At 49.4% G+C, this 15728-nt stretch overlaps 7 protein-coding genes across 7 annotated transcripts; 4 read left to right on the forward strand and 3 right to left on the reverse strand.

Moving 5' to 3' along the window:
• Window positions 1-72: 72 nt before the first annotated feature.
• Window positions 73-1678, forward strand: BO66DRAFT_73594 (putative G-patch domain protein). The gene is made up of 2 exons (XM_025653547.1): window positions 73-451; window positions 517-1678. The coding sequence occupies exons 1-2, from the start codon at window positions 347-349 to the stop codon at window positions 1477-1479; spliced, it is 1068 nt and encodes a 355-aa protein (XP_025504679.1). The 5' UTR covers window positions 73-346; the 3' UTR covers window positions 1480-1678.
• On the reverse strand, window positions 1679-2821 carry BO66DRAFT_73587 (uncharacterized protein). Its single transcript, XM_025653546.1, has one exon. It carries the CDS (start codon window positions 2639-2641, stop codon window positions 1877-1879), a length of 765 nt encoding a protein of 254 aa, XP_025504680.1. The 5' UTR covers window positions 2642-2821; the 3' UTR covers window positions 1679-1876.
• On the reverse strand, window positions 2821-3457 carry BO66DRAFT_73574 (uncharacterized protein). The gene has a single exon (XM_025653545.1). It carries the CDS (start codon window positions 3358-3360, stop codon window positions 3001-3003), a length of 360 nt encoding a protein of 119 aa, XP_025504681.1. The 5' UTR covers window positions 3361-3457; the 3' UTR covers window positions 2821-3000.
• Window positions 3458-4991: 1534 nt separating this feature from the next.
• Window positions 4992-7480, reverse strand: sip5 (Sip5p; the record flags this gene model as incomplete). The annotated part of the gene is made up of 2 exons (XM_025643701.1): window positions 4992-7055; window positions 7115-7480. 2 exons carry the CDS (start codon window positions 7478-7480, stop codon window positions 4992-4994), a joined length of 2430 nt encoding a protein of 809 aa, XP_025504682.1.
• Window positions 7481-8673: 1193 nt separating this feature from the next.
• On the forward strand, window positions 8674-10530 carry BO66DRAFT_391301 (uncharacterized protein). The gene is made up of 2 exons (XM_025647226.1): window positions 8674-9514; window positions 9608-10530. Exons 1-2 carry the CDS (start codon window positions 8894-8896, stop codon window positions 10517-10519), a joined length of 1533 nt encoding a protein of 510 aa, XP_025504683.1. The 5' UTR covers window positions 8674-8893; the 3' UTR covers window positions 10520-10530.
• Window positions 10531-10752: 222 nt separating this feature from the next.
• Window positions 10753-11820, forward strand: BO66DRAFT_73665 (uncharacterized protein). The gene is made up of 4 exons (XM_025653549.1): window positions 10753-10898; window positions 10967-11227; window positions 11291-11397; window positions 11460-11820. Exons 1-4 carry the CDS (start codon window positions 10817-10819, stop codon window positions 11511-11513), a joined length of 504 nt encoding a protein of 167 aa, XP_025504684.1. The 5' UTR covers window positions 10753-10816; the 3' UTR covers window positions 11514-11820.
• Window positions 11821-13368: 1548 nt separating this feature from the next.
• On the forward strand, window positions 13369-15627 carry BO66DRAFT_391302 (MFS transporter). Its single transcript, XM_025647227.1, has 5 exons — window positions 13369-13497; window positions 13549-13598; window positions 13661-14026; window positions 14100-14156; window positions 14217-15627. Exons 3-5 carry the CDS (start codon window positions 13720-13722, stop codon window positions 15398-15400), a joined length of 1548 nt encoding a protein of 515 aa, XP_025504685.1. The 5' UTR covers window positions 13369-13497; window positions 13549-13598; window positions 13661-13719; the 3' UTR covers window positions 15401-15627.
• The last annotated feature ends 101 nt before the right edge of the window (window positions 15628-15728 follow it).

The following is a 15728-nucleotide window of genomic DNA, read 5'->3' on the forward strand; positions in this document are numbered from 1 at the left end:
AATAATGTCAATGGATGGATGGATGGATGGACGGGTGAGGTGTACGCCAACTGGTGGTGGATTAACTAGTTGGTAGAGCGAGCAAGGAATACTCCCAAACCGGAGAGGGAAAATCCGCATCTCCGCATCAGCTCATCTACTTCCCCGCAGTCGATCTTCCCTGCTTGGCTGCTCTGACTCTGAGCTTGTTACTCCGTCTGACGTGGCTAGCGTTTCTCTAGTCAAGTGAGGCGCAATTTGTGATTGAACCCTTTTCCTTGATTTCACGGCGTCTACTTCTGGATCCCGGTCTTCCCTGTCGTTCCTGTCACTCTCCGGCCGATAACCCAACCCCTCCGCACGCGCAATGCCTGAGGCAGACGAGGAGGAAGACGATTACATGTCCATGGTTATTGAGGAACCACGGCAGAAGGAAACCTTTTCCCAAAAGAAGCGCCGACAACAACGAGAAGTAAGTATCAGGTTAGATTTGAAGATTCGTCCAGATCGAACGCTAACTAACCGTTCTTGAATCAGGCTGAAGCGCGTGCCAGAGTCCCTTCAAAAGCCGAACGCGCTGCGGACGAAGCAGCACGTCGCGATGCAGCTCTTGCCACCAGTGCGCTGAACCCTTCCAACAAGGGCTTCCAGATGATGGCCAAATTGGGCTTCAAACCTGGACAGGCCCTAGGAAAGCCTGAATCATCTCAGGGAACGCAGCCGGACGAACCCAATGCTCGACTCCGATCCGAGCCTCTCAATTTGGTAATCAAAGAGGATAAGGGTGGAATTGGGCTGGATAGCGAGCGGAAGCGCAAGTTCCTCGAGGAAGCCGAGCATGTTGCCAAGAAAGTGAAAGAGGATGAGGGCGATTATCGCGACCGTGTCCGGCTTGAGCGGGAGATGCGCCGAGCGGAGGCGCAGGTGCATGCTGCGCAGAAGGTTGCTGAGCGTTTGGATGCCGAGGCTGAGACGGACGAAAAGCCGCCATCCAGCGCAGTGAAAGGAGATTCTTCCGAAACGCAAAAGACAGGTGGGGAAAGGGAAGGTTCAACCCCGGATGATACGGCTGGCGAACCTGTGACAAGCAAGTCGCAGAAGGCCAAGCCAACGTCTCAAATTAACATCCTTTACCGCGGGCTAGTCCGTGAACGCGAGGAGAAAGAACGCAATCTTCAGCTGCGTCATATGCTGCAAACATCACTCTCTTCTGGGTTTTTTCCCAATCCGCGCTTACCAGGACACAACGATCCGACACTGGATCGAGATGACGAAGAAGCTATTGGGGGGCAACGAGAGCCATCAATGGTTCTCGAGCAAGAAATCGAAGAAGATGATCCCGAGCTAGATGAGTTTAATGCGTTAGGCCCGAGCGAACAGCTGTCCCAATTGGTACGGTATCTACGTGATCAACATCACTACTGTTTCTGGTGTAAGTATCGATACGAGAGTGCTGAGATGGAAGGATGTCCAGGGGTGACAGAAGAGGATCACGATTGATGCCACATGGATGTGCTATACGTAACGCAATATATCATCTGCTATTCCTGTACTTGATAGTTAAGCATTATAATTATATCTTGGGGTTGCACCCGCCGATTTCAAATTGGCCCGTCATGTCCAGTGTAAAAGTCAACAAACGAAATACCGGAAAGAAAAGCCCTAATCGCCATCACTAGAGCTAGATTCGTCCAAACCACACGCAACAAATAGTCGCAACTCGAGGGGAATCTTGTTTCATGCGGAAGTATAAATGAACAGAGAATGGGAAAAAAAAATCGAGGTATATAAAGCAGGAAGAGAATGTTCGAGAGAAGCAACAGCCTTTTGGTTCGACCATACTCTTGTCTGACCGTATACAGTGAGAGAAGCAGTATTACGAACGTCATTGGAATCATCATTGAGAAGAAGGGAGCGACCTCATCAATTGCGCCAACGACCGGTTAGGGCATTTCTGCAAGGCCTGATAGCATCCTCCGCATATGCGCAGACAGCAGAAAACACACCGGTGTCGCACTTCGTGGTCAAACTTCTGGCACGTCATGCAGGGCAGCGCATACCAGGCATTGTTAGCTGGAGGCATTGACCGGTGGTCTTGGTAACAAGCGTAATGGAGTTTATTCAGAGGCACAGCCACCGGCTCGTAGTCGGGAGGCGTCCACGGGCCCCTATCATCTTCACTGGAGAGAGAATCGACAGGCGCCTCGGATTCAGGTTCGGGCTCAGGGATGAAATGGTCCAGTGAATCTACCGCACTGGGGCGATTAGATTCCGGTTCTAGGTCTTCTTCGCTGGACGGCGGGGTTGGTTGCGGCGGGATAGGCGGCCGGTAAGCCCGAAACACCGGAGGTTCAGGAAGAGGGCCATCCGGCGGGCTGTAAGGCGGGCGCTGACTGCGGCCGTCAGTCAAAGACCTCGGGCCAGCAGAGGGTTGTACAGTGGGAGGAGAAGGGAGTTCGTCAGGCTCTTGCGATCGGAACGGCGGAGGTGCCGGAGTGACTTCGGATCGTGGGGGGGTCACAGCAGGAGCTGCCGGAGGTAGCAGGACGGGCGCGGATTCCTTCGTAGGCAGAGATTCAGAAGACTTTTGCTTGAAGCCTTTTTTGGCAAAGGAAGGCACTCGCAGGCCGCGGGACCGACTTTCTTTGTCTAGAATCGCCATCTTGCCTCGTTTTGAGGGTTGCTGTCCTGTACTGTCCCTGCAATAACTTGATCAAGGACAATACAAAGAAGTGGGCCGAAGGAAAGGGTATCTCTCGACAATCCAAGATATATGGTTCTATAAGTGTATGAATAGATGGATGTGTGACTTTGGAGTTTGTCAAGAAAGAGAGATCGGAGAATTAAATGAATACCAGAAAGAGAGAGAGGGAGAGAGAGAGGAAGAGGGTGGAGGGAACCGATGGAGGGGGACTGAAAGAGAGGGGGACTCTTTTTTTTTAGAGCAGATCTTTAGGGGACAGGACAAGACATTGAGATGAATTCATCACATCTCGAACAGACTACTGAATGGTTAGGGTTTTATCTCTCAGTTGGTTCAATTCCTGCTGTTTCTTCAGCGATTGACCAATGTAATGGAGACCATAAAAAAGTGGGTTGAATCCGGGTTTCGAGCCAGGAACGCGCAAGTTCGGAAGGGTAAGTAAGTTCGTAACAGGGGAAAAAAAAACAAAAAAACAAAAAAAACACCAGAGCTGAACCACGGATCCACTGAGTCTTGACAGAGGAAGGAAGGACAAAGGGTAACAGGCAGATGGCCGGCCTGCTTGGATCAGAAATACAAGATTCAAGGCAGACTCGAAATTTGACTGGCGGATACTTGGAGGAAACTGCCCAGCTAGTACACAGATAGCACCGTGACAGGACTGAAGTGGGAAGCATGTTCGATGTTCGATCTTAACAAACCAGAAGAAGACGAGAAAAGGAGAGCGAATGACAGTGTCTCTGCAAAGCTATCGATCGCGTCAGTCCGTCGCAAGGACTGACTAGTGGATGATAGCGTCATTTCAACCCCTTTGGGTCATTCCAGCCATTGATAGGAATTTCCGCACCCTCTGCCCGGTCTTATCGAATCACTACTCGGATGGGCTGAAGCGAGGAAGTGGGAACTTGAAGTGATAAACAACCTCAGTTGAGGGTCTGCCAGTTGGGACTTTGGGAGTTTCGCCAAAAACCCTTCAGACACTCAGTCAATGATAAAATTGCAGTGTCGATCAGCGATTGCCACCCCTGTCCACCCAGACCAAGAATAATACATGTACTATGTACTCATACAATGTACACTGCAGTACTAGATATGTAAGATCCGTGCTCGGAATTGGTGGCACTACTATGAGTGAGTAGGACGAATCAGAGCAGAAGACGAGGAATGAATGATAGACCCTGGTCTGGCGCAGAAGAGAGTGCGCGAGACCTGTCTGTCTGTCTGTCATCTGGAGTCCTGATAAACTACTTCTAAATTATGTACTGTACTGCACTGTACAGGATTTACATAGTAGATACTTCATACCATTTTTTGTTCTATGGAGGTGATGGAGCAGAGTTGATCGTCCTTGTAACAAGGTCCGAGTACCTTACAATGTGCCCTGTAACTTAAGTACTACGTAAGTTCAGCGGAGTGCATGTAATCTTAAGTTACTACCTAGTACCAAGTACGGAGTCCACTGCACAACAAATTCCCCGAAACGAGTCAGAATGCCCAATGAGAACACGTGGGAATGTCCTTGATAATGTACTTCAGAATCTACAGCGCCGTAACAAAGTAGTACTTGGATAAGTATCTATAAGTTGTAGGGTTGTACTAGGTCCAATCCTGACTAGTATGTACCTATCTTACTGTATTCCTGTCCGTCATCCAAATTCTCATTCATTGTCTTTCGAGTCTTGACCTTGGGGGTAATGAATGACAGAACACCACGCACTAAATTATTCTCCGGTGGAGCCTCTATCATATGGGCTGAAACAACTCCAAGGTCTTGAGACTATTAAAGGATCCGCTCCACTTCGAGTTTAAAAACAAGGTCACCAGCCATGGAATTTGCATGTGTTCGATACAAATGAGCTTGATCAATCCAAACATGTATTATGTGCGTCCTCGATTTTGGCTTGGGTGCCCGCGTTCCCTGTTTTGCAGCATCCTTTTCTTCAGTAAAGCCCAAGCAAACATCCGTAAGGTGTTGGAGCGTTGCCATTTGAGAGAGTGATAGACAAAGGAACCAAGATTGAAGACAGGTGTCGAATCTATGCAATGGTATGTATATAGAGACAAAAGAAACGCGGGCCAGCTACCAAAAAAAGGATCCATGCACATACAGGACTTCGTTAGGTGCAGCAACGGCAGAAGCATAAAGAATTGTATCACTATCATTCCTACCTCCCTCCCTAAAACCCCCCTTCGCGCGAGTGACCTGTTGTAAATTATCCCTCCGCAAAAGTGGACGCAAGTTGGAGCAACGTCGCAAGGCAGCCTGGTCGAACAGACGAAAAGGCCTCATCCCGCAAAATATTAAGATCTAGGAGGCAGTCTCTGTATCTCCTGTAGTGGATGGTAATTCAACCGAGCGAGACTCCAACTCCTTCGGAATTAACTCTTCATTCTTAGGCACCTCCAAGGAAGCAGGCGTCGGCGCAGTTATCACTTGTCCAGACTTCACCATTTCATCATTGGCGGTAGCAGAGTGGGAAGTTGATGCTGCGCTCGATGCATCGGGTTTTAGTGTTGTATCTTCCACGTGCTCCGTTGCTTCGTCGCCTTTGTCTTCGTCTCCAATCACAGCGGCTAGACTGCGAAAGTTGAATATGGGCTCGGTGGAGGAGCTCGCACCATTAGCAGATGTGTGAAGTCCAGTATGGCCCTCATTCATCGATTCGACCAGAGATGAAAACGACGAGGACGCGCTAGAGACATGGCGTAAATGTGACGGTCGCGGGTGCGACGAGGTTGGCAAATGGAGAGCATGGTCGGTCGGCGTCGCGATAACAGCTGGCGAAGACTGTGCGCCTTCGAGGCTAGAGACAACCTCAGTTGGGATAACCGCAATTTGACCTGGAGGTGGCGCACGATCTACCTCCTTGCCCTTGCTAGTAGAGGGAGGCTCTTCGCCGGTAAGAGAGGAGGAGCTGCTGATGACTTTTCCTAGGCTGGAATCGCCAACCACGTCCAGGGCAGAATTACTGGCATTATCACTGGACGGACCTGACTTGCGCGCAACCTTCTCCGCCTTCTTGGCTTCTTTCTCTCTTCGCTTTGCCTCCTTCTTCGCCTCCTTCTCCTCCTTTTTGCGCCGCTCCTCTTCACTGGCTAAACTCAGCCGAATAGCTTCCATCATCATCATTTCCTCGAGGTCATCGATACGATTTCTCCTTGACCTGCTGCGTGGTGGTGCAATGCTGTTTGGAGCCTCTTCTGCGGGATCATTTTCTTGGCCTGCAGCACGACGGTCTGTTAAAAATGCAAGGGCCTGCAGCGCAGGGGAGCCGGTTCGCGAGGTGTTTTGACTCTCTGGTCCCCCATTCCGTCGCATAACACTCCTTCTTCCAAGGCCAAAATTCCTCGAGTCGGCGCCAGAACCATTGTTGTGCATGAGATAGGCGGCAGTGTGAAGAGCGGTCGCTGCCGCAGATCGTCGCGCGGCATGTGCTCTGGCGTTTGCTAGCTTCTGTGCCCAATCAGGCCGGACCCTATCAGTTGTGACCACAGTTGGGTCATTGGCAGATAATGACGTCGCGCGACGACGGCCCGTCACAGGGGTAGTGCTAGACGAAAGGGACGAGCTGGAGGATAGTGGAGATGTAAGATTCGGACGGGCACCCATGTCGCTTGCGTAAGCCAGTCCTCGACGGAATGGCGGTGGTGCATAAGTGACTCCAAATTCAGGCTGAACGCAAAACGGACATGCTGCCGGTTCCGATACTAATTGACCGTCCTCATTATCCGCGCGCTCACCATCAGCCGCCGACTGCGCATTTTGTTCTGTCTCTCCGTGCTCCCGAGGGTGGGGGTCAGGTCGTTTAATCTGGACGAAACACTCGGAACAAATTGGTTGGTCGCAACATCTCGTCCGGTTGAGATAGGGGGGGTAATACAGAAAGCAAATGGGACATTCGGCAGCCGCTTTGTACAGATAAGCCTCAATCGGCTGTCCATTTACAAAAGGATCATGTGGAAGGTGAATTTCTCGAGTCATTGTATCGGATTGAATGCCATGCTTAGACGTGGAAAGGGATGCCAATGTCTTTGCACGGGTCCGAAACATAGGTGAGCTGGAAGCGCCGGAAGCGATAGGAGAGGTCGGTGAGGGGAGTGAATGGGCTGGTGTAGAAGACTGAGAAGCATCCGAGCCGTACGACTGAGACCTGGAAGTAATAGGTACCATCAAGTGTTGTACCGTGGGTGTATCCGAGGCGTCCCGGGCATCTTCTCCAGATTTAGGCGGATTCTTATATTCCAGCTCCGGAGGAATTTCATCCGGAGGGGGGATTGGCAGGCCTCGCGCTGCTGCCATCAGCTGATGTTCTGTCCATGAGTCTGAGAAGTCGTTGAGACCTCTCCAGAATGGTGCAAGTCGTCGTTCGACCTAAGCAAGCTTAAGTCAGGTTCGATAATACAGGCAAGTAAATCTTATCGTCGACTTACCATTAATTGGCGAACCACAGCCTTATTGAAATCTTCGGTTCCGGTGTATACACCTTGCGTTACCAGGTAACCGCCATCAACATTCTCTTCTTTCATACTACGCTCTCGTTCTTTGAGGCGGGCCGCCCGTTCCTTCTCAAGCCGGCGAGCTTCCCTTTCCTGTCTAGTTTCTCGCCGATGTTCAAGCGACGCCACATCTCGCTCCGAATGTGTGTTGATACCGAGGATGGATAGATCGGGTCCGCTGCCTCGAGTCGATCGAGAACCGTCAGCGTGGTGGCGGTCGCCATACGGGCCATGATGATGGCTTCTGCGCCCTGGCGCAGTAAGAGACGGTCTGCTTTCTTTCGTCTGGGAATTGCCCATCTCGAATAAGAAGGGAAAAAGAAGAGCAAAGCAATTGGGTACCAACGGGCAGGAGGTCAAGGCCCGGTTGGGAAATCCCGGATAAGCAAGCAAAGAAAGAGGCGGCGAATTCTCCGGCCAGCAATCAACAATGGAAGTGGCTAGAGATAATCGGAATGATGTGCAGTAATAATGATGGTTCGGCCACAAGCGACTAGGGAAAATGAAGGGGAGAACGAAAAGCGCATAGGTTAGAGGAGTGTCAGTTGCTTGAGAAAGGGTGGACACAAAATGTCAGTAAACCCAACGTGGCCATGTGAGCGGACGAGGATGAAGCTGGAAGCGGCGATGAGATCAGAAGCGCGGGCTCGAGCTAACTAACCGCGGGACGATAGATAGTCTGGGGCCGAATAAGGGGAGACAGAGGGAGGGGAAGGGAAAGGAAACTGAAGACTCAAGAGTAACATAAAAGTGTTAGTGTATCCCCACGAAAAGATGAGTTGGTTGGTCGTGGTCTAGGAAGAGCATTAATGGGAGAGAGATGGGGCAGGAAGAGGAAGGAGGAGAGAAAAGAGACGGCCGAGCGATCAACAATCATGAATGCAGCACAGTAGGTTAGTTGACTTGGTTAGTTAGTGGTTAGTTAGTCAAGTCATCCAGACAGTTCAGTCGTCAGACAGCAAGGCCGAGGAACGGATTTGGTAATGCCGGAATACGGATACGGTGTGATACGAGATCTACGTATAGTACATGTACTGTATGTACTATCGGCCAGATAGTAGCCGCTAACTTCAAGGTTAGTGAGAGGTAGTTGTAATCGATGACTTCACCCAAGCTGATGTTCGGCCCGTCAACTTCTAGATTACACTGAAACTGTACAGTACAAAAACCGCGGCGGTCAACACCACAGTTCTTGAGCTTTTTAGTTTTTTTCTATCGTCATTGAAATATATAGGATACATGGGAGTCAGATATTGACCTTAGCGCCTACTATGGGCATTAATGTGTTGACTGGTAAGTACGCTAGGTGTTACCTATTCATGAACCAAAGTTAGGTCACATCGCAGAAACAAAGTCAAGTGGCTAGTTAGGTTGTCCGCTAGGTTACTGCGCCACATATCAAGCCTGCGCGGACCGGAAAATCCATCGCCCAAGATCTGGACCAGTTATCAATTTCGGCGCTTCTATTTTTTTCTTTTCTTGATGTGGCTGTGATAGGATAATCTGGGTAGACACTTTGCCGATACACATTCCCCTTTCGCGAATTTATACCCACCTGTTTATACATATACCTATCTGCTTTCGATCAGTTCTGCTTCGACCCTCTCAGAGTTTTGCGCCTATCACAACGGAGGCCATTCCGATGTGTTGTTGATCCCTCTGCACCAAAAGCACTCAATTCCTAATCCCATCTAGTCGTGCTTAACGCCGCAAATGACGGACTCCACGCCTGGAACCAAACGACTTCACATCACTCCTTTCAACCTAGAGCTTCTCCCCTCCGTTTTGCCACCAACCATTCGGCCCTTGGCCACGGATATTTCCTTTCATTGTGTCCCAACCTTCCCTGAAAACAATTACGGTTACGTGACGCTGCCGACAATGGAGGCGGAAAAGGTTAAGAAAAAGCTCAATGGCTCAATCTTAAAAGGTCGCAAATTCAAGGTGGATACGGCGCGTCCACCGAAACGGCAACGAAGTGAGGATGAAGCACTCGACAAGATTACTCCAAAACCTCCGTCAGATAAGAAGGCGAAGAAGCGGAAGGCGGCGGAAGAGACACTCGAAGGGTATGAACTTCCGGCTGACCGCAAGGTGAAGAGAGGCTGGACAGAGTCGGCAGACGCCAAGCAAGACAGGCGCAAAGAAGAGAAAAGGAATAAGAAGTCGAAGGATGCAAAGGAGGGCAAGCCAGCCAAGTCACAGGCGAAGTCCAAGTATACCGAAAAGGAAGAGTGCCTGTTCCGTACAAAACTCCCCCCTAATCGGATGTCATCACCCGACGAGAAGCATGAGAAACAGTCGAAGAGAAAAAAGCCTGCTCATGAGACAATCGTCCATGAGTTTTCTAAGACGGTCAAGCATCCCAGTTTCCTACGGTCTGGACGTGATGAATCAGCGGACACAGTGACATTTGTTGAAGGCAAGGGTTGGATGGACACAAGTGGGACTGTGAAAGAGCCTGTCAGTGATCGGATAAGGACAGACCAATATAGACCGGGATGCATTCCAGGAACTAAGGAGAAGCCACGAGCTGTCAAGAAGGACAGCACCACGGTTCCTGGCAAGCCCAGAACGAAACAAACAATAACCACTAAAGAAGCAGAATCGACCGATGAATCAGAGGATTGGACTTCTTCCAGCGGTGGGAGCTCGTCCGAAGAGGATTCCTCGTCCGAAGAAGATTCTCAAGAGTCTGAGGGCTATGAATCTTGCTCATCTAGCTCGTCTAATGATTCAGAAGATCTAAGCATCGCCGAAGAACAAAATTTGAACTCATCAAAGCAGGAGAGTGTGGCCGAGTCACATTCGTCAGGGCTTCAATCTCTTCCGTCAGGAACTAATGATCAGACAGCGCCAACCCAGGAAGTTCATCCGTTGGAGGCTCTTTTCAAAAGGCCCGCGCCTAGCACATCTGCTATAAACTCTATTTCACAGGAGAAGCTACACTTCAGCTTTTTCGGAGGGGATGACGAAGTTGAAATGGAGGATGCGACGGAAGCCCAACCTGCAGCACCACTTACACCTTTCACAAAGAGGGATCTACGGGATCGTGAACTGAGAAGTGCGGCCCCAACACCTGATACGGCGTTAGTCAATCGAACCATTAATTGGGATAAGCACGAGCAGCCTCGGGTTATGGATTCAGACGATGACGTGTACATGACAACCCCGGTCTCAAAGGCTGCATCAGGGCCCAAAGAGGATTCCGATTTTGTCAAATGGTTCTGGGAAAATCGAGGAGACAACAACCGTGCATGGAAGAGAAGACGCCGCGAGGCCGCCAAAGATCACAGACAGCGTGAGAATCGGAGCAAGGGCATGAAAGGCAAATCCTAGATTATTCTCACTCCTATATATACGTCCAAAATGCATGATGATTGCACTTCATGGGTCGGCATTGTAGAAAGAACATCGTATCATGTCGTAGCCACATATTGTATCTTAATCAAATTCCTGCTATTCAGGTACACTAGAGGAGCGGTTATTGAGTGTTAACGGTCACGTGACGCCAAGGATCCGGGGAACAATCGGGGAAGCGATAGCAGCCGATTGTCAACATGTAGCCATGGGGCGTGATACAGCAACTGATGGCAGCAGCGGATAGTCACCCTGTCTATCTTGATAAGCAGCAAAATGCAGCTCTATGGTAGAGGTCTCGACTTGATGCTTATTTGCCTCATACTTCTCGCCTGCGCATCTGTTGGAGTGGCTTCCTGTAAGCTTAGGCCCGACATGCTTCTCCCTATTGAGCAACACATGCTAATTAGATAACTCTGATCTTAGCCCCTGCGTCGTTCTGCAAGTGTACTTGCTTCTCCAACAGCACAATAATTCCTCTTGATCCCGAAAAGTCGAATTCTCTGTCTACACAGAGCAGTCTCTTCCGTCTCCGAAGTCCCGACGATGCCGAAGATTTCCTAGATAGGAGAGCGAAGAATTACCGGTCTTTGAGCTGCAACGACTGTAATCGGAAATTTTGCTTGGATTATGATCTGCCTACTTGCAAAGGAGCAAAGGAAGAGGATGTCTTCACAACATGTTTTCGTACGACTTAATCTTGCCCCTTCGTCTCTAGAAAGATGCGCTAATATCGTTGCCGCCACGTAGAACGAGATTCCAGAAAGGACCAAGCCATTGTGTTCATTTTCATTATCGCAACCGGTAGCCTTTTGGCCTGGGCAATTATGAAGCCCTGGATAGGGAAATTGCTGGAGGTATGTACTGCAGTCTGCCTGTTGATGGCCTCGTGGACTTTGGCGATCCTGACGCATTCCAGACTGCAAGAGAGCGACGATCATATATACCTATATCGGGGAATGCAGCCCATTAGCTGGTTCCATGTTGCCAGCAGCTTCTAATAGATACACGTAATTTCCACTTCGGACGCAAAGCATAATGCCACCGGATCTTCAGAAACCCCGACGTATCGCGTCGGATTGGCTCCCTGATATTGCCGTACATAACACACTGTCCATGGAGCTTTATCGATATGACCTCATCAGAAAGAGGCGGATGTGCCCTGGTTGTATCCGAATGGCCTCCAGATATCGTCTGACGAGGCATCAATCAGCAATGGCGGACAAGAGGGAGACGGCACTGCCTTCTACATGTAATTAGACCATTACTGCGACCTGAATCAACTGACAACAGCGTCATCGTCAACCACGAACTACCGAGACCGGCCCTCTATTCTCCTCTCCTGAAAACTGCCGTCATCGCTTTTCAAACTACTATTCATATTTGCTTTGATTGCTTGAAACAGCATTTGTCCCATACCAGATGGACACCTACACGTCGTACTATGGTTCAGCTTTGGCACAAACATCTTGGCACGAGCATGAAAACATTCTTGAGGCTTCCACGGTGACTCAAGCACCCTTTTTATCATGTCATGCAAGTTCAGTCATTTTCAACAGTTGTGTATTGTTTTCGTGGACGGAAAACTAAAAATGGCTGAGACACAATCCAGGATTCCTGGTGCCGGTTTCAGCTAAGTAATAATGGCTTGGGCATGAATGTGATGATAGTCCACTTGATGTTGGCCCGGTCTGGTCACGGGTGGTCAATTGGGGGTCATACCAGACAAGCATTATTGGTGGAACAGGACTTTTCAAGTGCAGGGCTCGAAGGTGCAAGGCTAACCTTAACTTACCTGCCATAAATATTGTGCAGTAGCCTAGTACTAGAATGAGTGGAAAGTAATGCAGTGGCCATCTACCTGGTATGAGTATATTTTTTTCGGTGCCAGTGGCGAGGCACAAATGTCTTTTAGCAGGGAGAGATGGTTGCAAGTCAATAGAGCCCCGGAATTCGGTACAGTCGCGGTCTTTCATCCCTAACCATTTCCCCACATGAGTAAGGGTTCTTTACTTTGCCACTTTCACAAAGTTTGCTGACTTCAAAAGGTTGTTTGTATGAGTACATACACTTTACATAGAATATGTGCCACAGGTCAGCATGGCCTCAGATCTGCAAGCGGAACATAATTTGGCCTGCCTGAGTTTGCCTGCTGATCGTCTAACTGTAGCAGGGGCAACTATACTCCGAGCTGATCTCTAGATAATTTACCTAGTGCCGTAAACGGATTGACCTTTATAATTCGAAATGTACTGTCGAATACTCTGCCTGCAACTCATTGAATATGATTACACATATGTGCTCGTATCTTACAGCTGCTGTACCACAATTTTCTGCTTGGGGGAAATTTGCACGAAGGGTTGTTCTGGTTGGGCAGGCTCAAGGTTGCCGGCAGACCGGGTAGTCCCATGGATGAAGTACAGTGTGGCCAAGTACTAGGTAGTAGTTACTGTACTTTATGCATACCTTGAGCAATTGCAGTCCTGTTCGTCAAATTCATACTTTTATACTGTATAGTGGGTTCCACTCTACGCCAGCCCTCGCCTCTTCACCACGTTCCCTTTTCCTATGATTCTTTCTCTCTCCATCATAAGTTTCTCTCTCTTGCCCCTCCCCCCTCCCCCAAAGCTCTTTATTTCCCATTCAGCGCACTTGCGTTAGGCTAATCATCCTTTATCTTTCACTTTGCACAACCGCTCTTTACAAACCTGTTCACATCCTTGGCGATTATCCCGATATCCGTGTCTCCACTTCTATTACCAGTCTGGAATCGAAATCGGAAGCTCGACCATAGAATCACTGCAGGAGAACATTTCTAGAGAGATCTTGCATTATCCGTTATCAGCATAAATAACCAGCACAGAAAAGGGAGATATAACATACACAAAAGTACCCTTCAACAACACACCGCAAGAGTCATTTTTCATTGAGAGTCGTTGTCTCGCGGAGGGCCTGCCGTAAGAGTCTTGGTTGATTCGTCCGAAGATGGTATTAACACAGCAGAGAAGAACATCTACCTCGGACGATGAATTTCCCACTGCTCAGCTTCTCCTGCTAGGTACGCAAGGTCTTTGTTGCTCGAAACAGATGGTTTTACTAACGCCACTACTCATGTATTAGCAATATGTCGTATCGCAGAGCCCATTGCCCTCACATCCATCTTCCCGTACTCATGGGTCATGGTCAAGGACTTTAATGTGGCTGATGACAGCAATGCGTCTTTCTATGCCGGCATTCTTGTCTCTACCTTCTCACTTTGTGAGGCTCTTACGGGCATGTTTTGGGGAAGCCTCTCGGATCGAGTCGGCCGCAAGCCTGTCCTTATCTCCGGCTGTTTCGGCACCATGGCATCTCTTCTCATGGTTGGATTCGCAACCAATTTTTGGGTAGCTTTGCTCGGTCGAGCTTTAGGTGGTGTACTCAACGGAAATATCGGGGTCATTCAGACCATGGTCGGCGAGCTGGTCAAAAATCCCGAACACGAACGTAAGGACTGGTTTACTTGACGGTTTCAGTGATCTGCAGTGTTGGAATTGTTTCTGATACCCCGTTCCTATAGCCCGAGCATATGCTATCATGCCGTTCTTCTGGTCAATTGGAACTATCATCGGCCCAGGTAAGCGAAAGCGTGTCTCATCGACATTAGGGGGAGGTCTCAAGCTCATCATCTTCACAGCTATTGGAGGTTTACTTGCAAAACCTGCGGAAGGCTATCCTACTTTTTTCTCTCAGAACGGGCTTCTTGGGACATTTCCCTTTCTTTTGCCTAACTTGGTCTGCTCTGCTTTGCTTCTTTGCAGTATTATTTTTTGCTGGCTTCTACTGAACGAGACGCATCCCGATATGCAACCTCGAAATGGAGTTGGAGCAGAGGGCCCTGATAGCACATCTGTCATGCATCCTCTACTAGCCACTTCGGGACCAAGTACGACTGCAGGAGCTGATCTCCGAGCCGAGTCTTACGGGACTTTCAATCATGTGCACCTCCACGACGATCAGGATTGGCATGTGCGCTCTGATGGCTCGATAGACTCGAGTTCGCAACGGAAGGCCGTCTTCACGTGGCAGGTGACCATGCTTGTTCTCGCCTTGGCGATATTCACATATCACTCGATGACATACGATCATCTGCTGCCTATCTTCCTGCAAGATAAGAGGGCAGTCGACGTCAATTTATTGACTAGCCCGGCTCTTCGATTTCCCGGTGGAGTCGGTCTTTCGACTCAGTCCGTTGGCTTGATTATGTCTTGTGACGGTCTTATCGCGTTATTCATCCAAAGCCTTGTATTTCCAGTTCTGGCTCATTATCTGGGGGTGTGGCGCCTATTCGTCCTCGTCACCATTTTGCACCCTCTTGCTTATTTCATGGTCCCGTTCTTAATCTACGTTCCTCACGACTTCATCTTCAGCGGTATCCTTGGATGTCTGGTTGTTCGCAACGTTCTCTCGATTATCGACTATCCAGTCCTCCTGATCCTCATCAAACAAGCCAGTCCTTCTGGTTCGGTTCTAGGCAAGATCAACGGGCTCGCGGCCTCTGCGGGTGCACTCTCACGCACCTTGGCTCCGCCAATTGCCGGGTTCCTATACAGCACCGGTGTCAGGGTGCAATGTACGGCCCTCGCGTGGTGGGGGAGCACTCTAGTCGCCATTATTGGGGCAGTGCAAATGTGCTTCATTCAACAGAAGAAACATGGCTCTGTTGTAGTACAGCCTGCTGCACACTGCCGTTATGCACCAGATTCATCTACGTGGAAGCAAGAAGCTGTTCATATCATCGTGACAGAAGCTGAACCCGACATTGGTCATGAAGCCGAGAGGAACTCGCGTATGGTACAAGAGACTCATGATGTGGCTTAGATATCAGCAGCTCACTCCATAATCAGCGTCTCCTACCCTTGTCCCTGTCTTGTGCGATTTTACTTGCGGCATTAGTCGGGCTAAGCCGTACCTCGAATACACGCACAGCCTGAAAAGGTTGGGAAGTTCACATTCGAGTGCTTGCAAGGTGTTCCCGTATGACTGGAGTGATGTACATAGATATCTTGGTATTACTGGCAATATGATAGCACAAGGGCATAAGATCGACATTTGTGCTCAAGATGGGTAGTGGCCTTCGCCTGTTCAATCGCATCCGAGAAGAGTGAAGTCGTGCCCAAGCACTCTGGCCGGCTATCGGAAGGCGGTG

The sequence above is a fragment of the Aspergillus aculeatinus genome (genome assembly GCF_003184765.1).
Source record: "Aspergillus aculeatinus CBS 121060 unplaced genomic scaffold BO66scaffold_20, whole genome shotgun sequence".
In the NCBI taxonomy this organism is placed as follows: domain Eukaryota; kingdom Fungi; phylum Ascomycota; class Eurotiomycetes; order Eurotiales; family Aspergillaceae; genus Aspergillus; species Aspergillus aculeatinus.